This window comes from Varroa jacobsoni, unplaced genomic scaffold, assembly GCF_002532875.2.
Source record: "Varroa jacobsoni isolate VJ856 unplaced genomic scaffold, vjacob_1.0 scaffold_1296, whole genome shotgun sequence".
NCBI lineage: Eukaryota > Metazoa > Arthropoda > Arachnida > Mesostigmata > Varroidae > Varroa > Varroa jacobsoni.
This window is the reverse complement of record NW_019214198.1, coordinates 80440-107263: the sequence shown is the minus strand read 5'-3', so window position 1 is coordinate 107263 and position 26824 is coordinate 80440. Positions and strand designations below refer to the sequence as shown.

At 42.2% G+C, this 26824-nt stretch overlaps 1 protein-coding gene and 1 long non-coding RNA gene across 2 annotated transcripts in view; both read left to right on the top strand.

The window, feature by feature from the left end:
- Positions 1 to 5428, top strand: part of LOC147752368 (uncharacterized) — an 8187-nt gene extending 2759 nt beyond the window's left edge. The window contains exon 2 of the long non-coding RNA XR_015314252.1: positions 4503 to 5428. This is a non-coding gene — a long non-coding RNA (uncharacterized LOC147752368). The remainder of the gene's footprint in view (positions 1 to 4502) is intronic.
- Positions 5429 to 8177: 2749 nt separating this feature from the next.
- LOC111268516 (LIM/homeobox protein Lhx9) overlaps positions 8178 to 26824 on the top strand; it is a 42516-nt gene continuing 23869 nt past the window's right edge. The window contains exon 1 of the mRNA XM_022847540.2: positions 8178 to 9510. Coding sequence (XP_022703275.1) covers positions 9266 to 9510 — 245 coding nt within the window. The 5' untranslated portion in view covers positions 8178 to 9265. The remainder of the gene's footprint in view (positions 9511 to 26824) is intronic.

Below are 26824 nucleotides of genomic sequence, written 5' to 3'. Positions count from 1 at the left end.
AGATAGATAGATAGATAAGATAGATAGATAGATAGATAGATAGATAGATAGATAAGATAGATAAGATAGATAAGATAGATAGATAGATAGATAGATAGATAAGATAGATAAGATAGATAAGATAGATAGATAGATAGATAGATAGATAGATAGATAGATAGATAAGATAGATAGATAGATAGATAGATAGATAGATAGATAGATAAGATAGATAAGATAGATAAGATAGATAGATTAGATAGATTAGATAGATTAGATAGATTAGATAGATAGATAGATTAGATTAGATAGATAGATTAGATAGATTAGATAGATTAGATAGATTAGATAGATAGATAGATAGATAGATAGATAGATGATAGATAGATAGATAGATAGATAGATAGATAGATAGATAGATAGATAGATAGATAAATAGATAAGATAGATAGATAAATAGATAAGATAGATAGATAAATAGATAAGATAGATAGATAAGATAGATAAATAGATAAGATAGATAGATAAGATAGATAAATAGATAAGATAAATAGATAAATAGATAGATAGATAGATAAAATTAAATCATTGTCAATTCTCTTTGCGTGATGTCAGTATATTTGACTATTCACTGTATACAGTGAGTCTTGTACGGGTCAGCGTCTTTGTCTATTGGACAAAACACAACCGTTTAAGACAAAACAGAACGAATAAATGTCGTAAGGTATTTTCAGCTATAGCGTTTCGCTGCTTTAAGAGAAAACGATAAAGATGAAAATAATGAACATGATAAACAAAGTAACGATCACAATTTGAGATCGTTTGGCAGTTTGATGGCGCGTCTGTGGTAGCGAATTATCACAATTACGTCGGAACCAGACGCAACAATGCCTGATGTATCATTGAGGAACGATGCCTGAATCGCTGCCCTAGAGATCGCGGAAACGTGATTCATTTTTTCATGAAACGATATAATATAAAGATAGGAGAATTCTTTCGGTGTGGATATTTGTTTCCTTAACATTAGTTGCCTAGATGCTTGACGGTCTCAATGGGGGGAACTAATCCAAATATACGTTTTAACGGCCAAGACGTCTTCTCTCTCTTAGCCGAAGTCATAGCTATCCCTACTATAGTAGAATATGCGTAGTTACTAAAAAGACCGTTGCGACTGTTCTAGCGTGCCTTTTTATTTTCGTTGTGTTACATTTCTCCTTCGTCTAACAGGTTCAATGTAAATCCCCGTTGATATCTACCAAATTCTGTAACCAGCGCCTTGGGGAGCCTATGCCATTCCTTCGCGCTATCTTTAAGATATAATTGACAGCAGTAATGCGCTCGATAGAGCTACAAAGATCGATGGAAACTGCTATTTAAAGAAGAGTATATACTGAAATGCTTAAAAAATTAACCGATAAAAATTTGTTCAGGTATTCATATCTTACATTTTTTTTCTTCTTTATTATATTTCGCCTTCGTGCTGTTGTGTATCAAAACGCAACATCGAAACGATATAATTGTTAACACAATCTTTCAAATTGAATTAGATAATTTAATTAAACTCTTTAAATCTTTAGGCAAGAAACACTACTGTGTCAGATTTCGTAGATTGATAGAGATCTTATAGAATTTGATTTCAATATCATTGATTGGTACTAGCTATTAACCGCGTCGACAGACCCGAGTTATCAATGTGCGTTCCAAGATATGGGTGCATTAAACTAGTCTATTTTTTAACGCACAAATAAAATACGATATGTCACACAAAAATCAAAGCAGTCGGACTTTTGAATCAGTAACCAATATTAACTTCCTAAGGCCATCTTAGGTCAAACACGTTCTAGCTGAATCCTTCCGTCTCAGCTTTTTTTTTAACCTGATTCAATTAGAAACGGTTCGTTAAAGTAGCACAATCTATTCTATAGCACAGACCCAAACGGTGTACGAAGATGCATTTTAGGCCACTAACAACAACCAAATATCCGTGTATAACTTCAATAAAAATAAAACCAAGGTTCCTTTATTTCTACAGGCTACGGTGTTACACGGTTTGCATGTACTAATAACGCTATCAGTTACACGAGATTTGGATAGAAGCATTTATGTGAAAAGTAAGGCCGCTGAATGCGGGCGCTAAGCGCGGTAAAAATTAGAGCATGACTTTTATTTTTGACTAAATTGCTTTGACGGGACGTTATGGGTAATCGGTCTAGTTATTATATAGTAAGCGAATTTCATCCCGAACGTCAAAATACTGAAAACTCTCGCCATTAATTAAAAAATTTTGCTAGACGCTATGGATAGCTATCTAGGTAAAGAATAAGATCAAGTTAAGTGACATAGCTGTACGTAAGCGTCTCAGTTTGTCACTGCTCAATCTCGTCCTTGATCGTATTTTCGTCTACTACTTCCAGTAAGCACTGCTTCTTACTTAAAATAAATCTATGGGACTAGACTGCGAAGTCGTCTACGATTAACTAAGGTAGAAGCTGTTTCGGGCGAAGGTATCAAAATCTATTTTGCCTAATTTATCAGAACCGAATCCCAAGTTTATATAAGTTTAAAATAAGAACTGACAATTAAATCCGCTGCCGTTACTCGGCTACCTAAAGGTGCCAACAATTTCCCCTCGACCGATATCCGCCATTTCAAAAACGGTTTATATCGGATCGCCAGTAGATACCCAGGTCTTGACTTTCCCGACAGAACACTTCGTGTTATTGCAGTCTGAACTAAGAAATCATCCTACGAGCATAACAATTAACCAATAGTTTGTTATATTGTCATTAAATTTCACACGCCTCTTACTTAGATATAGAATTCGATTGAGTACCTCATTTACCAGTAGACTAAGTGATATCTTTGCAGCTGACGGACTACTGCTACCATTTCCGGAGCGTGATTATGCTTTGCTCACCTTACCTTCAAATGTACCTCACTCAGACCTCATATTTAACGTTTTCCTGTAAAAATAGCGAAATATTGCTCTAAGTAATCTTGATGGCTTGATAGGACCAGGCCGAGTTAACAAAGCAATGTTGAAAATGTATTATTAGATTGGGACCTGGCTGACTGAAAGGTCGTCCCATTAAATGTTTCCAGTTAAAGCGATCATATACTGGATTGTTGAAAAGGTATTTAGATCACATATATCAGATAATAATACGTCGCGCCAAGTTGGCGTTATTTAGAAACCAAGATTTGGCAGTAGTAAAAATGCTAAGCTTGTCTTCATTCGGACCCAAGGTAAAGTGCCCCGAAGATGAGTGAAGTTCCTGCTGAAATTCGATATACTTCACAATTTTATTATAATAAAGGCTCAGAATGCTGCTCAGGCCCATCAAAAAATGTGCTATTTACAAACAAGATACCTTATTAGAAAAATCGGCCTGAAAATGGTTCATCCGCTTTCGATGTGAGAAACGCTTCCCCTAATGGTCGATCAATTACGGAAAAAGTTTATGAAGTTATTACAAAAGCTGAATAAGACCTACATGTGAGTAGCCATCATATTGCCAAGGGATTAAGATCCATCGTCAAACAGTTTTAAATCATCGGAAAAAAAGTTGTTTACAAAAAAGCTCGATATTTGGGTATCACACACTGTGACGCACGGAAGTTTACTGATCTATGAAACACAACAAAATCAAGCCCTTCCTGAAACAGTTGATTGTGGATGACGATTGTAAGATGCAAAACAGTCTACCTTTACTTTCACGAAGTCACACGATTAGGACAAGCCATTAAGCGGAAAGTCAGCAGGAACGGCTAGCGAACAGAGACAGCGTCGTACTCTACCACGACAGTGCCATACTATAAAAATATTTAGCTACCTGGGAAAAAAATAGAACTCGAGTGGGAAATTTTATTGCATCCACCGTATAGCTCCGTCAGTTCGCTCCATCAGACTATCGCCTGTTTCGGTCTTTGCAGAACTTTCCTAATGGTGTTAACTGGTCTCAATGTTGAGATGCAAAAATTACTTGTCCCATTTTTTCGCTTGGTACCTACAGAAGTTCGTCAGTTATAGGGTTATGACGTTCTAATAGCAATCAATCATCCTGGATCAACGGCGCATACTCACTTTAGTAACGATATGTTCAAATATAAAAAAAAGTTGTTGCAGTCTTGGCTTAAGAAGCGGTCAAGACTTTTCGACAGCCCAACATGATTCCACACTGATGTGGATATCTTTATCCGATTTGACGGCGGTATAGCTTTACGCGGATCGCAACGTAACGCACGTTTATGAAATTAGGCTTTAGTTTCAAAATTTTCACCGTTCAATGCGTGCGGTACATAACGTTGCTCCGACGACGAAGGTTCGATTCGAACATACCAATCGCTAGGTTTTATTGAAGTATCAAATACACGCTAGGATTATGCCAATTAACGGACGGTCCTTTACAGATCGTGTTGTGAATAGGACGATAGGCAACATAGCAATCGATTTTGGAATAAAACAAATACATCATCTTTACCTAAAGCCATCTCTCACGCCCTCTGGTTATAACAATGGACAGCTTCGGGTCGAGGAATCAACGAGAAAGCAAACGGGCGACCTGGATAGAATGCAACGTACATCGTACACAGCGCAGGAAGTTCAAGGCGTACACAAATCATCATGTCGGCTTTGTATGTTCTACCTAATACTTTACTGGGAACTTCGCGAAGAGATCTTACCTTCGAGCAAACCAACGTCTTCGTTTGCAGAACCACGATATAATTATCATATGTGAATACTAGCTTTAACGAAACAAAGGCTATAGCAAACAAAAACTAGAGAAGCGCAAGTTTCATAAACCGAAAACCGGCATCATCTGATTAGTCGCCTATCGATCTCATCATCCGTGCACACAAACGATGTAAAGCCACGAGGGCAAATGCCACTTAACAGATTGCCATGCAGTTTGCTCCTTTGAAAATCCCGCTAGTTCAATCATCATCATGTATCTATATATATATTTCTGATATTTTATATTTATTTTTATCAACCAAAACTTCATCAAGCAGATTCTAATGAATTGGTTGTATGCTATATGTGTAATACGCTAATATACTGGTCAATAGTGTGTCCTTTTCGCTACTTACCCATCGGTTATCTATCTGTTAGAAGTTTTCATTTCGACAACCCCACATAAGACGAATTTAACTAACGCCGGGCCTTGCTGATATCTTATCTCATCCACAAAAAAGACGTATCTTACAGCATTCTATGCTGTAGTGTTCACGGACCTCTCGCCGTTCACTCGTATCGGCGACGTGTAGTATTGACGGCGTTTGTAGAAGTTCTAAATGTAGTCAGCTATATAACATAGAACAATTCGCTTAGTGGCTATAATGTAGAACAAAAATTAATACATTTGTTCAACTTATTTATACTTAAATTATGCACTACTTAAGTAAAAAAAAAAACGCGACGCAGGCATAATCTATATTGCAACCCTTCGATTGATTCTACCAATATTTTTTTCAATGTTATTATTTCTATTATTAGTCTGATCTCTATTATTCGAATAATAATATTTCTGCCACTGTTGTGAAACAGGCTGACTCTCGCTCGAGTCAAGTTAACGTGCGTAATAACTTACAATGCGTAATTTACGAAATAAGCTGGACGAGCTTCTGTACATAATTCGTGAACTTCGTCTGAGTTCAGTAAAAGGGTAATTTACGTCCAAAATTATCTAATTTTTAAGAACTCATTTTCTATATCATTTTTTTTGCCATTTAAAGATAATTATCATATAAGGTTTAGACTTTTTCACACAGTTGGGTATAGATAAAGACATCAGTTTCTTAGAAATATAATCCCGATTGAAGCTGCCAATATGTGAGCCTACCCATCAAAGGGTTGTAATACAGATTATGTTTGCGTACATTATGTTGCGTAAAACAAACTTCCACTCCCTATCGAATAATTTAGATGAAATTTATCTAGTGGAATATTTCGCTATTTACAAAGAAAAACTTTCCAGTAAGGTAAATTACGTATTTATACTACTGTTATATGATATATAACGTTAAAATAGCGTCCATCAGTAGCCAACTCTCAGAACCGACGTCTTCCTTTATCGTATTTAGAAATACAAAGTTTTGTAAAGCAAAATATCAAAGGTCGGTATTCCTGATCTGAAAATACGCGGTACATAAGGCGCATGTCGCATGCCCCGGTATTTTGATCTTGCGAACAAACGCTTTATTTAATTCTGAATTTAAATTCAGGTTGCTATCTTCTATACAACCAAAAGGACTTGAAAAAGTGCGTAATTTGAATAGATATGATTTTTTTGTCACGGAAATTAGCATAAAAACGAGCAGAACAGACGGCTACCGAAATCCCGTTCGAGTCAAGGCACTATGTGTAATAATTTATTACACATAATTTACAAAATATCTACGAGAAAATCACACCGTCTCCAGTATAATTTTGCTAACTAATTGAATGCAGTCTGAGAGCTTTCCTCAATGAATTACAGGGTCGTCTTTCGTCAGGTGAATCAAGCCGGCCATCGTTTTATCTCATTTTATTGCGTTGCTGCTTCTGCAGCGAAAAATAATGGCAGAAAAAAGCCCGCCTGACTTCGGAAGTCGATGCTGTTGTTTGGGCTATGGTACCCTTCTTCAACCGTGACCATGCGAGCTGTTCAATGGTTGAGTCAACGCTCATTGGCCTTTAATACAAAGAGGCGAATAAACTTATAAACAGGCTCTTTTTCATTTCTCTTATACTGAGTGGGTCCTTTAGTTTTTGCAGAGACGCTTCCATTCATTTAGAAGTCTCTAATTGCGTCCGTCAGATTTCGTACGATAGTGTTTGCTTCTCGTAACCCAGCAAAACGATCTATGAAGCATTCGGAGGCCTAATAATAATCTTATCGAGCAATATTGTCTAGAGTTTATTTTTTATTATGTCGCACCCGCTGTTTTCCTTCTGTGTCTCAGTCTCGTTTTGTCTTCACATTATTCCGCACGCGCGCTGCCCTTGCCTGTCAGTATCCGCTTCAGTGGGTTAAAATACGTTTCGCCCCATTCCATATCTGTGATACTCTGCGTCATGTACTTTACAGTGTGTGATGCCACCGGTTCTTCTTGAGGTTGACATCTACAGTTGAAACGGGCATTTTTGTCTATTTCTCGCCCTTTTCTTTTTGTTTACATTCTTTGTTCATGAATAGCAGACCCCCTCCCCGGGCTTGAAGCATACGTACATAGGCGCACACGCACACGCATACATAAATTGACGAGCACAGCGACGTGCGAATGGACGCTCAGATAAACGAACGGACGGATGGAAACGTATAGTACATGGTGCTGTATAGTATTAATAGTAAACATCATAGTAGTTGACTGTTTTGGATCCCTCACATGGTGCAGTACCATATGCGACGATTGTGGCACTGACAGATGGCTATTGCACCAAGCCGTGCGATAACACATCTTTCTCTCTTTCCGTTTCTGCTGCTGCTGCTGCTGCTGCTATCAGCACCATCATTATAATCATCATTATCGCCGTCACCGTGGACAGAATCATCATCCTTGTGGAAGGAACAGAAGCGGCAGTAATAACAACAGGCATTGCCAACGCTATCATCAGCATCACAACCATCATGACCATCGTCATGACCGTCAGTTTCACCTTTGTACTGAGGCAAAGACAGCGGAGCAGCCCCAGTTGCAGCAGTAACAACAACAACGACGACGTCGCTAGCGGCGCCGGTAGCCGCGGTCGGTTAGTTGCAGTACTACCAGCAGGACTCGCGGCCGTGGTGGTCGATGGTGACGCCAATGAATTTTCCTCGACAAAGAGAGCGAGATCTGTCCCCTCTTTTTGTTCGCGTTCCGCGCTTTCTTCTATTCCGCTCGCCCCTTTCATCCTCCTGTTCCATGCCTCCACCCCACCACTAGCACTACGAACAGTACTGCCACCATCCGTACGATTACCCCCTGCCACTCACAAGCCCCCCCACTGCCGCTCTTCCCCTTTTCGTGGCTGTTTCGATTACCAGCGCGTCCTCGACGGCCAATCGTCTTTGAGGGACTGCACAAACTGGGCGGAGCGCGAGCCGGCGTTCGGTCACTCCATCGGCGGCCAATGAGCGACGAACGAGGCGGGGCCAAAGCGTCGTGGTGGCGCTACTGCTGCGGCCGGTGCTGCGGCCTTCTCCTGACTACTGACTACTTCTGGCCGGACTACACCGCGCGCAAGTGAGCGAACGAGCGAGTGAGCACAATCTGTGTATTGGCATCAGTCAGTGCCGTGGATCTGTGTGTCTTTCTCTTTGTCCGTCTATCTATTCGTGCGTGTGCATCAATGCGTATAGCTGCTCGATGTTGAGGCAACACTATTGCAACTGTGTGTCCTTTGTAGCTGCTGGACTAAGCAGGACAGGGCGGCAGCGGCCGTTCGACGCTGGCTGGCTGGCTGACGTGCGTGTCTGCCGATCTGACTGACCGAATGACAGGCCGGCCGGCCGGCTGGCTATTTGTTTCACTCAGTGACGATACTGCTTCTCGCCTGTGTTGTTCGCTGCGATGTGCCTGTCTGTCTGTGCTGCGTATGTAAATAACAAGTTGCCACCTAGGTTAGTTGTTGTCGTCGGCGACGTGAAAGTTACCGCCATCGAAGCTGACAGCGTCTAAAAGCGATCGTCCTGGCAATTGCTAGCCGATGTTGAAGTGATGTGTACAACGACAGAGCATGTGCGAATAATATGTCAACATTTTGTGAGAATGAATTTAAACGTATTAAGCAGTAGTCGCGAGCAGAGTAACGTCGAGCAGGTAAACCAACGAGCAGCGACGAATAGTAAACCAGAGAGGGAGCTGTATTGTGAGTGTTCTTGCCTGGCATTGCTCTAGTTGAAAATTTTACGTTTCTCAAGTACGAAAACTTCGTCTACGAGGCTCACTTATACGAAGATATTGAAGCTCGTACAATCTGTGCAAGTGTGTAACGTCGGCTGCCATCAACCGCCAATGGCATCTGTGAGAAAACCTAATATGTTAATGTAGATACGTCCAGTCAATCTGTAGGTGTGGATAGAAAGATATTGGATCATCGTGTGATCGATCACTGCTCGCGAGTGCGTTGGAAGACACGTCGACGGTTATCGAACTGCGACTTAATGAAATCGTCACTGTGACACAAAACTCTACTCGTGTGGCGTGTGAACGAGGACCTGTGTCCTACTGGCCGGAACCGTTGTTCGCCGGACTAGACAATCTGGCCGGTAGGACTAACAAGCGCGACAAAGATCGTGAAAAAATTTTGCCGTTCGTCAAGATGCCTATTATGGAAACGTCCTCTAGCGAGATGTCGGGATCTTCATCGCCCGGCGTCGGGGGACCCGCTAACAAACAGTGCTATGGCTGTGGATCGCATATTCACGATCGTTTTTATCTGCTTGCAGCTGAACGTCAATGGCACACGAGCTGCCTGCGTTGCAGCCATTGTAAGATACATCTGGATAACGAGCTGAGCTGTTTCGCGCGTTCAGGAGCAATCTATTGCAAGGAGGACTACTATAGGTGAGCGCCACAAATGATAAAGTAGCTTATCACTAGCATCTGGCATATATGTAGATATAATATGGAGTTTATTAGGTAGCGCATGCATACCCCAATGTTCTTAAGCTAATTACTCTATAGAATTCGAAATTGTTTCTGAGATCAGCAACCACTTGCGACTATATGATTCAAACTATTGCGTATCCAACAATGTGATCACAGATCGTTCCCACGATAGCAGTTACCCCCATCATGCTCGGCAAATATTTACGGTCATATTTCGAAGTCGGCGTACGTAAGTAGCTAGACTTCCCATCTCTCTAACGTGCGCGCGGTATAATCCGCTTGAACCATGAACATATCGATCGGCGGGTAGACAGGGTGCGGTTGGTACGATTTACGAAAGCTACCCTTCGTCTAGCTGAGAAAAATTTTAACTGAAAAGGAAGTCTTAAAGATGCGATAATGCTCCCGAGGAGTCGAAAAATCCTCAGCCAGCAATGGCACCCGCTGTTATTCCTCAGCGGGCGGACACTTAAGCAAATGCACGACGGTCGCGATAGTTTGATCCAAGTTACCACACATTTACTGATCATGACAAAAAGATCAGGTTTTGGTTAGACAGAAGATCTTTTCGTGTTTGAGTTTTAAGTGTACTGAAACAGCAGATAATCTTATTTCGTACTGTTATAGAATACGTTAATGTAGATTTGAGGGACTAGCCACGATTAATGGCCAGATCTGATTATTTTTACAACGAATTTCGATCAAAGTTCTGCCGATAGTGACCGCCAGTGATTAGCAAACTTTAACTCGAACTTAAACTCGAAACACGAAAAGCAATGTCGTTCAGACAAACAACAAACAGTCAAACGACGGACTTCTATGCAACTGGTGACGTAAATTCAGGAAAGTTTAATTTTTCATAACAGTCATGTGAGTAAGGCATGCCCATTTCGTTGGTTACAAATACTCGGTATTGATCAGCCCTTCCGGGTACCTCGTTTCCAAGACTTTTCAAACGGTGCACTGTTTACTATATATTTCGTGTTTAGAGACGGCAAAAGCTATTCAAAGAAGTGCAGCTCTTCACAGAAAGGACAACACCATACTCAGTCTTCACTTGAAGTTCCCCCAAAACAGCGAGGGAAGTCTAACCTGAGTTTATAAGCCTGCTTCAGAACACTGAACCTTTAATAAAGCGCCTACGATAACTATTTTTGCGTTACAATGTCCCGCGTTTGTGTACGCACGAACCGAAAATGATTTATTTTTGTTTGAAAAAACTATTGGTGGAAAATCAGAAAGGATGCATAGTGGAAATAATGGTTACTCTTCGAAGAACACAAAACAGGCCATTTTCGTGTTGATATGCAGCCAAACAAGTTGTTTAAGCTCAGTTAGATTAGGATAGTGAAATGTACGTTAATATAAATAGGACAAACTATGGTGAGTGCTGACGCAATATCTAATGTCGCCGGTACCAGAATGGGCCTGTCGGACGTGTATTTATTTTCTGTTCTGAGTGTTCGGGAGCTTCCGCTTCGTAGCCTAGATAGGACGGCTCTGACGATGATGATAAAAATCTGCTTGATAGCCTCAGCTAAGGCCACGAACAAGACAGTAGTGTATGATACTTACGACTTCGAAGAGGTTATCGGAGGGGCACATCAACATGTCGACACCAGCCAGCGGTACTGTTATAGCAATGTGCCAACAAGAAAACCCTCAAGAGAAAGACCGTTGAGGATTTGCCTTAGATGGAGCATCAACCACATGTTGTTGTTGTTGTTGCGATGGTTCCAGAAGGCGAGTTCATAAATTCAAGCGATGCGTCACATATTAAATAGACCACTAGCCTAGGTTGTTACATGTAACTTGCGATTAATTATATGTGAACCGTATGTAGAACACTACATACGGGTATTTAATCGCTTTAATATGATTTGTTATTGCTTACACTTATAATAGGAATTTGTGACGCGTGACCAATGGTTGGTCCCATGAATGTTTATTTGGTGAAAAACTTGTATCGGATAGATGAAATTGCACCGTGTTTTTAACGATTTTACCAACAACTTGCGACTAGCATTTATGTTCTAGTGAAAGTTCTTTATGTAAAAGCACCGGGCCGTAATTCAGGACGGATTTTTGTCTGAATTTCACTAGGATGCATTTCATGTCCCTTTGTTAAGCAATTTACAGATGACGCTAAGCGTGTCATTGTGCGTAGACTGGGTTCGGATTGCTCCATTGTTTTTGTTGTCTTCTAGTGTGGTGTCGGCGTTTCGGTAAGTCTTAATCGCGGGTCCCTTTGTTTGGGACACTATGATTGGGCTTCTGCGACAAAAAAAAACCGCCGCTACAAGTATCTCTTAGGATGCATAGAAACACATTCACCCTCTCGGTACACATCCGTGTACCGTAAATACACAGCACTGAACATTACAGATTTAGATGGTAGCATTAGAAAGAGGCAATGTTGAGGTTCGCTCGTATCGTCACGCGATCAGCGCTGCGCACTTCGAAGTGCTGGAAATTGTCTTTGTTTGTTAACTATGTGACATTGTTGCCCGCCTGTCATCTCCTGACCAGTATATCGCACAAATAATAGAACGCTGATAGGTAATTCATAGAATCATTATATTGATTATCGGTTATTACTCAGATCGGGTAATGTTACTTTTGTACGAAATGAGATTTTTTTTTATTTCTTCAAGATTTACCACTGACGGCGACTAAGACTCGTCACAAAACGGACTTAAAATAGGGACCCGGACACAGTCCTGAATGTTATCTCTACTTATTGCTAAAATGAGTAGCAACCAGATTTGCTTATAGCTATGCTTTGGAGAAATCGTTTGTTGGAATTATTACACGTTGTTTCACGTCACTCGGTCAAATCAATAAGGAAGGCACCGACTTTCTCAAGATACATGTGACCTTATAGAATATACCCTATTGATGATACGCATTTGTCAAAATATAGGTATATATATCCATATACCTATATATAGTGTTCTGGATGACAGGACAACGCACCGTTCATAACACGCGTTCATCTACGCCCTGTGTTCTGTGTAATTTGTCGGTGGTGAACAGAATTATAAATATTTAGTGCTTTGTGCGTCCACATGAAGGTGGATCATCAGTCAAGGTGGACGAGATGGTCGTATCTGTCGGTAAAAGGGGGTGTTGAAATTCTTAGAAGGGTGAACGGCTATCATCAACATCAGCAACAGTTGGGATGCGAAATAGGGTGCGAGGAAAGTAAGTTGTATGCCACGAGACCCGTCATCATCATCGTCGTCACGTTCATGATTCGCCATAAACTTTGCCGAGCTTGCTTGTTTTATGTGGCTCGTGCAGCGAGCCGTATTTGTGAGCCCCTTGTCTTACTGACTGATCAGCATTAAGCTTTTGTCAGTCTAAATGAACTGTGCAATCCAGCTAGTCTCATGGTGATCTTGCTATTTCCTAACCAGCGAGAATGGCAGTGGGGAAGATCGTCAGTGTGCCGCGGGGAAGGGGGGACACAGGGAGGAGCAAGGCGGCTTTTCCTTCTCGTGCCAATGGTCTGTGTTGCAGCTTATTCGTCCGACTGGCTACGGACGAAGCAAAGCGTTTCGTCGATGGTCACGTCACAGACCAGGAGTCCCGACAGCTAACCAGAAAGTCAATGACTCACTCAGCTTTTCAGTAGGCCAATTTCTTGGCGACAACTGCATACGCCTGCAGCAATAAAACGACGGCATCAATACAATGTCTATTACCTGCGCCATGAAGCAATAGCGGTAGCATTATTATAGTATTCGGTGAAGCTCTATTAACGATTACCATCAGTATCATCATGAGACACCAGAGCGTCAACAGGGGCACTCAAAACAGCAGCATTGTCGAGTGCGGCGGCGTCGCGTTTTATCGTGGCAGTGGCTATCGCTGATACACACAAATAGCAGGTGTACTAGAAATGTAATAGCCCTAGTTACAATAACAGAGATGGAGACACATCGTGAGCGACCGTTATTGTTACACGTGGAAGCACGCACATGTACACAGAGCGCACATCTGCGGCGGTGACGGTCGTATTGTTCGTGGTTGTTACGATTCGACCGGAGAGCGACTTCGGCTTCGGACGTCGCGATTGTTGGCTTTCAGTCGTTTGTTGTCACTGTCTGAATGTCACCAGTGGTTACGAAAACGATAGCGACGGCGGCCGCAAAGACGACGTTGACTGCGTTGTTATTGTCTCAGCTTATCAGGGTAGTCGGCTTACCTCTGCCGCGACCCCCTTCTATTCTTGACTTGAAGTGCCGAACATAAACGGAGAAGGTCCTCTATGATGACAAGGTAACAACGACTAGTAGCTTATTGTTGTTGTCGCAGTAATTGTGGTTTCGACCCGATCACAGGCGCTGTCGTCGCCACCGGTGCCGCAGCCTTAACAGCAAAGCTGAATTGAAAGTCATCATGTGTTCTGGCGTATAGATGTTTATGTATATGAACTGGTACGTCCCGTCGCGTCCCCCCTCTCTCGCTCACTCTCCACTCCCTTCTCTATCTGTTTAGCAGCGTTTGTTCCTATGGTTTTATTTTGTCTGCGTCAATGCATCTTCTTCCCACCTTTCGATGCCTCCCCTCTCCTTCTATAATATGAACAAGTTGTTTTTATTGTTGTTGTTACTTAATGTTTCTGCAGTCGCCATAGGCAGGTGAGTTGTCGCCGTCGCTGTTCAGGGAACTGGCCGGTGCGAGAACGCTGCGTGTTTACGGGTATATTTATTACAATTCACTGTTATTCAATCATATAAGCATCAGCCAGCAAAGTAAGTTAGCGCTAGAAAGCACTAGTTGTGGTGCACAGAGTGATATATATATATATCACTCTGTTGTGATCAATATATACTGATCACCGCAAGCAACGGCAAGGTTAAACGAGGTGAAAGCATTAGTGTTTTTTTTTTAAATTTTGCCAGATCATTTTATTCATACGTGAAAAATTAATCTGCTGTAGATCGGGTAGCTAATCAGTTATCTAAGATTCGGTTCGGAGTGCTTGAAAAGCCACGCATCTGGTTTTCATTCCTTCAATCGGATATCTGAAAGGGCTGCCAATCTCAGATTTAGAGGAAGAAACATAGGCGGACCAGTTTATCGAATAGCGATTGTTGAATATATATATATTTTTTTTTCGCTCGGCCATTATTTTATTGCGTGTTTTTACTGAATGATCCGGTAAAAAAAAATAAGCATATTGCCTTTTACTCGGTTGCGCAGTATAACCGGTCAGCGTCAGACCAAAGCTGGCTTCCGACTGAAGGTAGCCAGCTGCCCGATACGATAGCGGGAACCCGATGCCACTATGGTTCTTACCAATGTCTGCGGCGACAATTTTCTATCTCTGCAGCGTCAGAGCAATCAGGCGTAGACAGACCCAGATGACAATCTCGCATAATACAACTATCAGCACCACGAAATAAAGATGATCGATCGGACACCATATACACGTATATTCCCATACACAGTTACTGTCTCGTTGACTTGCCTACTAGAATACCAAGCACAATACACACACACACACATACACTGTACACAATTGCCGGGGTATATGTATACATTATATGAAAATACTCTAAACTTACACGCAGCACAAGATAATCAACAATCTTTCAAGTCTGAATATGAAAAAAAGATAAATGCGCACAACTAAATAAGCCATTGAGAGGATGAGTATTTCCTATAACACAAATAGCATAATAATAGTAATGATAATAGGAATATCTTTTATATATTAACTAGATAACTCAGAAAGAAGCACAGCCGTAGTCAAGCCGGGAATCGAACATGGTTTCGGTGATGTTGTTGTCTTGGTCGAACTTCGCACTAGTTTGTTTAGAACGAAAGGAGAACGAGGAATTGCGTGGACACTGGAAGTCCCGTTTTTTTAGACAAATCTTAGATAACCATTTTGATACAGTATCTAAGGGGTCAAACCCTCTAACGGAAATCTGTATGTTTGAGGAATGGTATGATCCCTTTTCATCGTACGTTCCAATGCATGTTGCTTTGACCTCTAGGAAGGAGCCAATATACGTTATCTAAGAAGAAACCAATAAAAAGATGGTCAGTGGATATGGCCATCATCAATGCGCCTTGTTTCATAGATAGGTATCGTCCGGGCATTTTGGGATGTACAATGTTAATGGAGCTGGTTAAGTTAAATGTGCTAGCCTAGACCGGTTAGCACTTCGGCAATGTAATGCATCCCCCGATGGGGCATCGTACGTCGGTTTGTCTTTCAGTGCTTGGTCTAAGAGGTCTTCTCATCCGCGACGAATGCCCAGCTTATCTATCTTGGCATGACCCGACTCGCGGATTCCCCAATATGATGGCATCGCTTTACGTCTCACGGTACGGACGGGGCATCTGATGACGGACGGATGTCGGCGGCGACTTTGTCCACATCTAACCATGTTTTGCCCGTGCGCAACCTGACAGCAGACGACAGCTAATCAGCATCGACAACATTCTAAGTCAGTATCCAGTAGCAGCGTCTCATGATAGACAGACAGACAGACAGTGGACTCCGACGGCGGTCATGGCAGCTACGCCACTGTAACAGATAACCAGAAAGCACGTACCGTTCGGATCCTCCCAAAGGCAGCATCCTATCAGCTGTGAAGGTGGTCTCAATTGTTGCCTCTCGTCGATACATACCCGGCAAATATATTTATCATAGAAATCTTGATAGAACGGTGGGACAGTTACATTTTCATGTTGTGATTGAAGTATAGGCTTCTAGGGGGTCGACAAGGCGGCTTGGACGGCCAAGCTTCTTGCTCAAAGAGGTCTGGAGCCGCTGCTTTAAGTCCTGTCAGCGACATATACTTCAAAACTTGTGAGAATAAAGAAACTTCTTCTAAAGGCTTCTAGAAGTATTGCGTAGGGTCATCGTTGCTTTACGCTATACCACCTACAACTTCTAATTTGTACGATGTACAATTCTCTTTATTCAAAGAGATTCTATTGGGTGTGTCGCTTGCGGAACATGAAGCAGTGACCTCTGCTAAACATAATCAGAAAAAACAGGGTAGTTTTTAGGTAGAACCATTCATCTAAACCAAAACCCAATTATCCAAGTAGAGCCTATTCCGAAAGTACCTCATTAAGGAACTTGGCTTTTCTCGTGTCACTAGGTTGTGCTTATAGCTTTTTAATGAAATACTATTAATTAACTAATGCTTTCGTTACATTCCGGCATTGTATTAATCAATCTTTATTTCGATCAATCTTTCATCAATATTTAAATAAAGTCACTGATTAAAAAATAAATATTTTTTTTAGAATTCGTAGTATGATGTCAAGTAGTAAAGTAATACTACCGAAATATTTGCAAACATTATCATTTGAAAAACATTTTTTTGGGTTAAGCGCCCGATCGGATTGGAAAAAGGGTTTTGATTTGATTGAAAAGTATCTATTTCGGTCTAAGGTGCGTTCGTCTTAAGCTGAAAGTTGTATGTTTTCGTAATAAAGCAGTAATCGCATGATTTCAGACATGCTCTTTAATTAATGAGGCCATCTCAACGAACGTTGCATTAGGCAGTAGCAATATTAGTATTTAAAAGTTCAATACAGTACCTATATGCTGCGTATAATATATACTTTTGCACGCAAAAGACTTCTTCACTGCTGTCATCGAGCCTAGCGGCTCCCATAAATGAATTTCTATCGTTGTTGCTATCCATTTAGCGGACGGCTACTTGAATGGCGCGTGCGTCACACGTTGCTTTCGATGCTCTCCTCCGCCTGTTTAAGGCTTCTGTCTTCCTCTCACTCTGTCCGTCCGTCCGTCCGTCCGTCCGTCCGTCCGTTTGTCCGTCTGTCTGTCTGTCTGTCTGTCTGTCTGTCTGTCTGTCCGTCCGTCTGTCTGTCTGTCTGTCTGTTTGTCGACTTTTGATATGTGTCGTAGTAGCGGTCTTGCTTCTGCTGTTATGCCAGCTTTCCCTTCTTGCTTCGTTTGCGCCAATTAAGATCTTCTGTGCAACATCCGTCTCCGTCAAGCTGTCCAACGTTTCACTGTGGCATAGCAATCGTTGTACGACAAAAAAAACAACGATAGAAATCCATATATATATACATAGATGAATGTGTGTGTGTGTGTTAAATGAAGAAGGACGGTGGGCGCAACGAGTCTTCTCTTTCCGTTTGTGCCCGGATTTGAGACACTTCTCTTCATTACGGAATAGTGTTATCGCGACATAACTCACTGACATCGGCACCCGCCGATCTGCAACAAACGCTGCGCGCCGACTAAACAACAGCAGTAGGCCGACATGGCCGATGGAAAAAGAAAGAGCAGAAGGCAGAGATGCTTCTTTTTTCATCTTAGTTTGCTTAAGTTGCTCATATTTTAGCAGCTAAACAGGGCCTGAGAAATAGAGAGATCCAAATAGAAAAAAAGAAAGCCTACTCAAAGTGACGCCGGCAGCAATAGCAGCAGCTGTAGTAAGAGCAGCGACAGGCAAAAAAATAAATGATCTCAGACGGGTCATAAGTTTTGCTTAACTTCATTCATCCGCTCATCCAGACGTTCTCATTAGAAAGCTTCGATGTTTGGCTTTTCGATTGGTTCCTTTGTTGCTAGTTTGGCTGACTCATTTAGTTTCTTCGTTGACTTTGATTTTGGCAATCGATGTATTAATAGCAGACGAACATTTTCTCGCGTATTGCCAGCTATCGTCATTTCACTATTATCGCCCTTTAGATAACGCAGCTGCTAAATTCGCGTTCCTCCAACTGAGCGACATCTACACTCACACCATGATACTCAGATAAACAGGCAGAACTTCGCATAACACGCGCACGGCCAAGAAAACGAGTGACGCGTCCAGCAGTCGTTTACAAGGTAGACGGCCGACAAAGGCAGCTTGCTAGAGCGAACTCGGAGTACGTCAGAGAAAACGCTTCGAGCAGCGGAAACGGAACTGAATTAAATACGAGAGTTTGTTTGTCGTATACTTAAACGTCAGCGATAAACGTAACCTATCTTCATTCTGATACACTTGTTGGTTACGGTCGAGTGGACCTGCCAAGTCTCGAATTCGCCTGTTTAGTAACAGAATCCAGGCAAAAAAGAAACGATACTATGAGCCAATAAATTCTACGTCGCTCTTTATCTTGCGAGAGCGTGCGGGATCAAATCGAAATGGCCGCCGACTAAGGCGTATGGACGTTCACGTTGGCATCGATTACGTCCTAATTGCTTATCAATATGCAAGCGGAAACATTTTATATTACAGGCCAGTTTCGTAAGCGACTCTTGTCGATGGAAAACAAGCACAGCGTTAAACGTGCCTACCCAATGCCAAAGATCCAAATATAAAGGCGTCAAAAAAAAAAGATGAAACGGAAAACGCAGCTAAACCATACGATGCATATACAGCCATATGGTGATACGCACGTCGAAAAGCCGGCTCTGCCCTATTGCTTTTAGTACCACCAGTACGCCTTACCAAAAATAAACGTCATCAAGCGAAAGTGTATATTGCAAGTGAGTACTGCAAACGAATCTACATATATCTATCTGCCTGTAAATTCGTAGTTTTGTATCACTGCTTAAGACTTGCAACACATCCAATGATAGAATTCGGACTTCTTTCTTTCGGGCTCAACTGTTCAAGACAGCCTTGCTTGGACTAATGCTTGATCGATCCTAAAAGCAGTAGGCACAAAGGCTAAATATTATTCAGTAGGACAATTGTTTAATAGGATTAGTTAGAGAGAGGCGTGAAGAAAGCAACTGCAAATGAATTTACTATATCATCTATGTTTCTGTCAACGTCTGGTAGTTCTTATCGACCCAGTTGGGAGCAGCTTGTTTCATTATTGAGGGACAATAGCAGGACATTTTCTATGTGGGCGGGCAAGAAGGACTTTCAGCATGCAAAAAGAATAATGTATTGCATGTATGCATCAGTCTACCGATGTAACTCGTACACCTTTCGTTTCATCTATTACTACTGACAGAAAACTACGATTGTTTAATAAAAATACTACCATTATTAGTGGGCTTAAAAGTCGGAGATTTAACTGGCTACAGTTTATAGATGTTATCTACTTGGAGCGAAGGGCTGATAACAATAATCGTTGCTAACATTATGATAAACAAACGAATCTTTTATCGTGCACGACCCTACTAACATTAGCATTCGTGTTATACTTGTTAATGGCGTGCCCATCTAGAGAATATACGAAACGCTGCCTGCGAGGACTGTTAGGCTTTGATTTATGAGCCTGACCGAAGTAATTGGTAATATTTTATTACCGATTCGAACATTTACTGGGCAAGCCAAGCGCCAAATTCGAATTCGATCATTTTGCTGTCTCTACATTTTCGTGTAGATAAGCACCTTGCCAGTGCAGCATGGCATTGTATGTTGATAAAGATCTCTATCTATTGTCCTATAATCTATAAGGATAACAGGAAGAACATTTGCGGTTCTCATACACGACATCCTGTACCTTACTTATTTACTATGTCATATTTCGCAAACAGCTTTGTGTGCGTTTGGTACCAAATGAAAAAGTGACCTGGTCGTAACTGTGCACTACTCACTGTCATACAGCCTGTAAGTTGTCACACGGCCTTTGTGGAGACATCGTGCATCTCGCGAGTCGTCCCCCAGGCTAGGTTCACAAAAAGAACTTGTAGGAAACTTCTACTGCGACCGAGCAATTACGAATCAAGCGTACCATCTTGTGCTTTTAGAATTTAATTCGCTTCCACGTTGTCGAGCTTATACTGTAGGCTGTTATATTTTCAATATATCCCTATTGTATTCGATCGGCGGCTTTAAGACACGCTGATCCATCGTGCGCCGGAACTTTTATCACGCACAACTGAGGCAAGATATTATCCGCAGCTACGAAAAGACTGACCTACGTAATCAACTAGGGCTACGTAAATGATCATTTATTTCTTATTATAAGCAATACTTGCATTCATGACAACGTTCTTGTCGACGCCTAAACCAACTGTTCACCATCCGGACCAATACAACGATTACTTGAAGTGAAAAGGCCATTTTTGTGTTTGTTACTCATCAGACCTGATATCTTTCGCCTTGTTTGTCGATGCTGCTGCTGCTGCTGCTGCTATATGCGTTCCACGAAAACCACGAACATTTTCCGAGAGGTAACAGGTGCAGGTTTGTGTCCTGTGCAGTTTTCCTTTTGCGAGTTCGTTCTGGATTTGTCACCAGCCTATGCTTGTATCTGTATCTATTTCCTCGTTCGTGTTTTCAACTCAGGAAACGCGTATTGTGATAGGCTGTGCCTAACTTTTAAGTATTTTCGGTACGATCGGTGAGATCACTTGAGGCTACAGTAATCCGTCATATTACCTTTATTGTCATTATTTGCGCGTTTGTCTTCTTGTGTGCTACGTTTAGCGTTAGATCGTATATACAGCCACTTGGCAATTTAACTAGACCATGTCGCTACATTGATACTGATAAGCTTCACTGGACGACGCGCACCATTTTCACTCATTCGTTCTTGCGGGGCTCTTGGCTTGCTTGGAATATCTCTTAGGGTACAAAAAAAAAAACTGATCTACTTCGGTTCCAGTGCATCTTGGTCAGAAGATCCATTGGAAGCTGATATCGTGTAGATTCGATAGGTAAAAACTGGGTGCCATAAATGTATTAGACTTAGCCCATGGAAGCGGAAACGTTGCTAATTCACGTTCAAGTTGAACCATATCGTACTAATATATACTTGCGCTGGCTCTGTATATAAATTCGAAGATGACATGAATATGTTCGTGTGCAATTGTATGGCACAACCTAATTTCTATTATTATTAAGCCGTGGGAAAAATCGTTATCCTCTGCTATTTTAATGGTCGTTGCCAGTTATAGTCTTACTGATTCTGTTGCTATACTCGTCAACAGATCTTCACCAAAGAAAGTAAAGAATACTTAACTAATTAAATGAAATAAGAATGCACACGGTTATGTGTTCGCTCAAAAAAGAAGAGTTGGTATATTGGTCAGTCCTGTTTCGTAGTACTCATTATGATCGCAGTTCGAACCCGTGTCATCAGATCATATCATAAAGCTTTAAGGAGTTGCATCTGTTTTAAAAGTCGACACGTCTTTCCTCCCTGTTGAGCTCCCTCTAAGGTCAACCCCATTCTACAGTTATTAGTTCCAATTTGTTCACTGTTTTACTGTAAACTTTCTAGGACTCGTAGATCAATCTCGCTTGCTTCTGGCTGAACCTCGTTCAAATTACAGGTTCGGCCTATTTAGATTAGCAGTGTGCACCGAAGAGACAGGCCATTGTGTCCATTCTAATAGGCAACCTGCTTTAAGCACAAAACGTTTTCGATACATGCACTCTTTCAAGCTTCGAGATACTCGAAAGCGGATTCGATTGAAAACACGAAAAAAACACGATTGTCAGTGCCCTAAAGGCCGCGTTGGGAGCCGAGGGGCGGAGAGGAAGCCAAGGCAATGTCGTCTGCGTGTATCTTCGATGTCGTTTTGGTTCAGGACCAGGTCTTCCAAGAACAGCGATGCTTGTCGCACGGTCCTCTGCCGAAATTCGCCAACACGATTTTGCATTAGATCTCAGAAAAAGAGACAGCCCACATGGGCGCAGACCCTGAGGGTCAGTGTTTATCACACTCATGCTGCAGTGCTGCTAGCCAGCTGACTTCTTTGATCTACGCGTAGAAGAAGCAGGCTTGCGCCATGTTGTCATGCGGTCAGAAAGATCGAGTGAGCTCACCACGCTGATGGGCGCTCAGCTCGTCTGAATGCCACCACTATTAGTATATGTGATCAAGACGGACTCTCAGTTGCTAGCCTTCTGCTCATATAGGCGCAAATGATTTTCGCTCGATCCATAGCAAACAAGCATTTACGTATAAATGACGCGATAAACGAGGCTAGCAAGGGACTTAGAAAAAAAACTAACAGAAAAATCGCCCTTGATTATGGAGACGAGCGATTTGTTTAGAATATTAATACCTATTTAATTGTATTCTCACTCGATAGTCAAAAGTAGCAAGTTAATTGTTATTGTTATTTTTCTAAGCCGTATAAACTTCATCACAATGACGGGCAGAATTGGCAATGGAATACGAAAAGAGACGGTATATTGTGGGATACACCACGTCGATCGAGAAGTCGTAAGCGAGAAGGACCAGAATCGTAACCTATATAACGTTCCTCCAAATAACTTTTTCTACAGGTAGAATTCATCTTGTTTAGGGGGGACCGCGCACCGACTTCCCACAGAGTCTCTGATTTATTTAGTTCTATTTTGTCGAAGAATGACAAATCAATACATCATTAATGCACACCGGACGCAGAAATAACTAGCAACCATACATGGCGATGTATATACATGTACTGTGCCTTGATAGTTTAAATCAAGTAACCACACTTTGAGCGACGTTTCCAGCTTCGACATATCCTTCAGTTTTGATTCGACGCCTCAACCGCAGGGTCTCCGTTCTATGTCAGTGTCCTCGAATGTCGAGCAGTTACGTACCTGTCCCCAGATCGAGTTTCTTTATAGATGCGGGGGTTGCACAATGAGCTTCAAGCCCCCAGATGAGACTGACTGCAGTAAAGTTTATCCCACTTCGACCCTGCGCCACCATACCGAACGTGAACTCTTAAAGCTGATGAAGGTTTTAATACCCTAGATTGTAACCTTTACCTGTCGCTAATTTGTATTGATGGCAATCCGACTCCATTTCAGTGATGCTTCAGTTGCTTGAGGTTCTATAGATGGCTTCCGAAGTCACTCATCATTAAGCCGATGAATTAATGTTGATTTATTTGATCCTAAATAAAGAACTGAACTTCAGCGGTCAAGTACTGATTCATGGTCGGGCGTTGAAAACGTACGACTCGACTGAGACTCATTGTTGTATACTGATGAAATGTTTAAAATTAACTGTTGACTTTGTATCATAAGACAAACCCGGCTCTTTACCGAGGGCGTAAAATTATTCGCATGCTTTAACCCATATAAGAGTAACTCATTGACCATACAACATTTTCACTGGTACACTCATTTGGGTGGTACTTGAAAAACCGATCGAACGACCCATCGAAAGCCTGTATTGGTGTTCTTTATGGAGCTCGCAAGTAGCACCCAGATGAGACGACAACTGACCCCCCGCCGCGATCAGCACCAGACACAAGACACGCCAGTCAGTGGCGTCATTTAGAAAAACGCGTGACTAGAGACCAGCACCGAATCAGGTTGCACATCTATCGCTCTTTGAAAATAGGCGCTCTCGTAAACGGATCGCTGACTCATTAGTCGAAAAGGACGACGTATAAACATGCGAGTAACAGTTCTGGAATAATTATAACACAACCAAATACCGTCAAGCTTTTTCTATTCGTTCAATTAGTTGGCCACAATCTCGGCTTCTTCCTTTTCACCAAAGGCCGAATGGACGTTACGATGAGGCCGTCATTATCCGAAGCTATTCAAACTCTGGGTGTACATTGGCCCTACAATAGCCTACGGCACATTTGTGTACGTGGGTAGGCTGGGGATCCCCGCTGTCAAATATATGTCATAGGTAGCGTTAAGTTAGTATTGCACCGGATAGTTATTCAATGACAGTCAACGTATAATACAGATCTACGAACAAAATTAGCCATATGACTTATTAATAAATCGTGTAGCGATACTGCCATCGATGATTAGGCCGTTAGCAAGAAACTTCAGTGTTTTGGTTTCGCCTCTGCACTGTAAGAACGTCATTCTGGACGATACTGACAGCGGCAGACGCAACATGGCCTTCGTGAAGGCACCATGAATAAAAATAAACCTCGTACGTTGATTCATGTGCACCTGTGGAAAAACAAAGTTCGGAGAATAGGGATAGATAGAAAACGATGCCCTCTAGAGAAAGAAGCTTGCGGGGATTAACTACGCATACATAAACGAACGACACTTCCCATAACCGCCGCCGTTTTAGCCCGCTGCTGCTGCTGCTGCTACACCGATTGTCGCAGTCAGGCGTGACAACAGAGCGGGCGGTAGCGATGGTGCATGACCAACTCTAGGGCAACCGCTAGATTCGTAGCAGCACCAGTCAGCCCTCCCGCGTTACGTTTATCATTTCTGATTAGAGTTCGCTTATGTGAAAGCGGAGTGGGATAACATCGTTGAGGCTACACCTTAGCGTCGAATGGCCTACACTTTGCTGCCTACCGGCTAGGGACGTTCAGGCAAGAAATGGAAAATGAATCGCAGCTCAGGTTTGGCAACGATTTTTTTAAGCGATACCGACATTAATGTAGGCAGATAGATGTCCTGCATCAGCAACTGCTGCCAGATAATCGCATCGGCCGCACGCACCCAATCCTCATCGAAACTGTCCTGCCTATTGTGAAGGAAATACAAAAAGCTTCACAGGTGATGAGGGAATGAAATCGTGAGGACAGGGTGAAATGTATCAAAACAGTGTATTTATTCACTACGACGGCCAGGGGGCCAATTGAGATGTTGTTGACTTGACGACATCGGCACCCGTTCGTCTTCGCCGCGGGCGGTCTTCTCTTCTGAGCTTCCCGATGAGAGGCCTAGCTCGGCGAATCTTCGCCCCGTAGAGAAAATGGGCTCTGTCAAAGATGGTCGGGATCGTGAAGCGCGACTCGATCAGTCGTTTGAAGGAAAGCTAGCCGAACGATGTCTTGTTCATAGCGGGACCGCATGAAGTGCACACGGCCTGTTTTTGGGTGCCTACATCAGAGCAACGATGGAATGTGGGAATCCTTGTCAACGACCACCTTTGAGATAGGGACGGGGTTAGCCTAGCGTATGATGATAAAATGCATGTGGGAATTTTTTCAAAGACCACTCAGAATAAGGCTTTTGTGTAGATGCGTGTTCGTATTGCTAACAACGATATGATCTATATTAAATATACTGTATGGTATTGTGTCATGTAAATGAAAATCACGCAAAAAGTACATAAGGCACAGGTTGACGGTCTAACGTCTTTACAGCAAATTATCGACAACATAGCCAAACATTGAGCAAGTGTTACTTCACTCTGCGCCTTTTCAAATGTTTCCCCTAGACTTCAGCAGTCTTGAGCGACACAATGAGCCGTGTAAAAAGGGCGATAGGGGGTTGGTTATGCACGTATATCTAAGGGTCCCTTGTTTCAGCGGTAGTTGCTCACCTTCAATGGTCTGGTCAGCGTGGCGCTGATGGCGGTGGCGGCACCCCATAGAGGGATTATCTCGTGAGCTTTGTTTCGACCTGTTCGGCATAAACGGATGTATCATTCTGCTTCGTTCTGTACTTGAATCAGGCAGTTGCGCATAGCCTCCTCACAAGTAGGTGCTCTACTCTCGAAGAAGTTCTGTAGGTTTTATAGGACGCCGTTTTTGCCGTCCGACACTTGTCTGCAGGCGGCTCTTGGAGAAACTTAAGGCGACTGCAACCATTCCTACTACTACTGCGAAGATATGAAGTTAGCTGTTAGTCGTCTGGCTATCTGATGACTCTACGTCTGCCTCTTCTGGCAAATCTTCAATAGATACTTCGTTGCTCCTTTCCGATATGTCGACAATACGCGCCGTCGTCTTCAGCTATTGTCCAATCGATAAGAGGTTAGCCAGCAAGCTAGCTATATATATATACATATATATATATATATGTGTATATATATATATCTAAATATATATACAGAAGAATATGTCTTCCTCGAACCGCACGATGAGGGCGATTTGATGACACTTTGGCGGGAGACCTATAGAAATCTTTTTTCTATTGTCGTGTCATAAACCTCTGTTTTTTTTGTTATCGGAGTCGTTCGTAAGGCGTGTATTGTAGGTTCAATTCTCGTATCATTTCTACGTCGACCAAATAATTAAAACTATCACCTCAACCTATACACCCAACGTTTCGATCGACATAGACAGTATATATATATATATATATATATATATATATGCACCTTATTACTACCATTGAATCACTATTACAATTTTCACAGTAGGATAATGGAGTGACTGGTCATTTAAGTCTGTCTCTGCCCATTGGCTGGGTAAGGAACTGAAGCTCAAGCAATTATGGCGAAAAGACAGAGGGTAATTCTGTCGTTAGCACGACAGCGGCTGCAGGATCGATATCGCTTTGCACCGGTCATCCGTGGCATCATTGATACCTATACATGTATTATACAGCCGATTTTAGGTGACGCTCGGTGAATACTGAAGAACACTGGAATAGCAGCGACGTTATGAAGAGACCGGTGTCGCGAACACCTGCACCTTTCATTT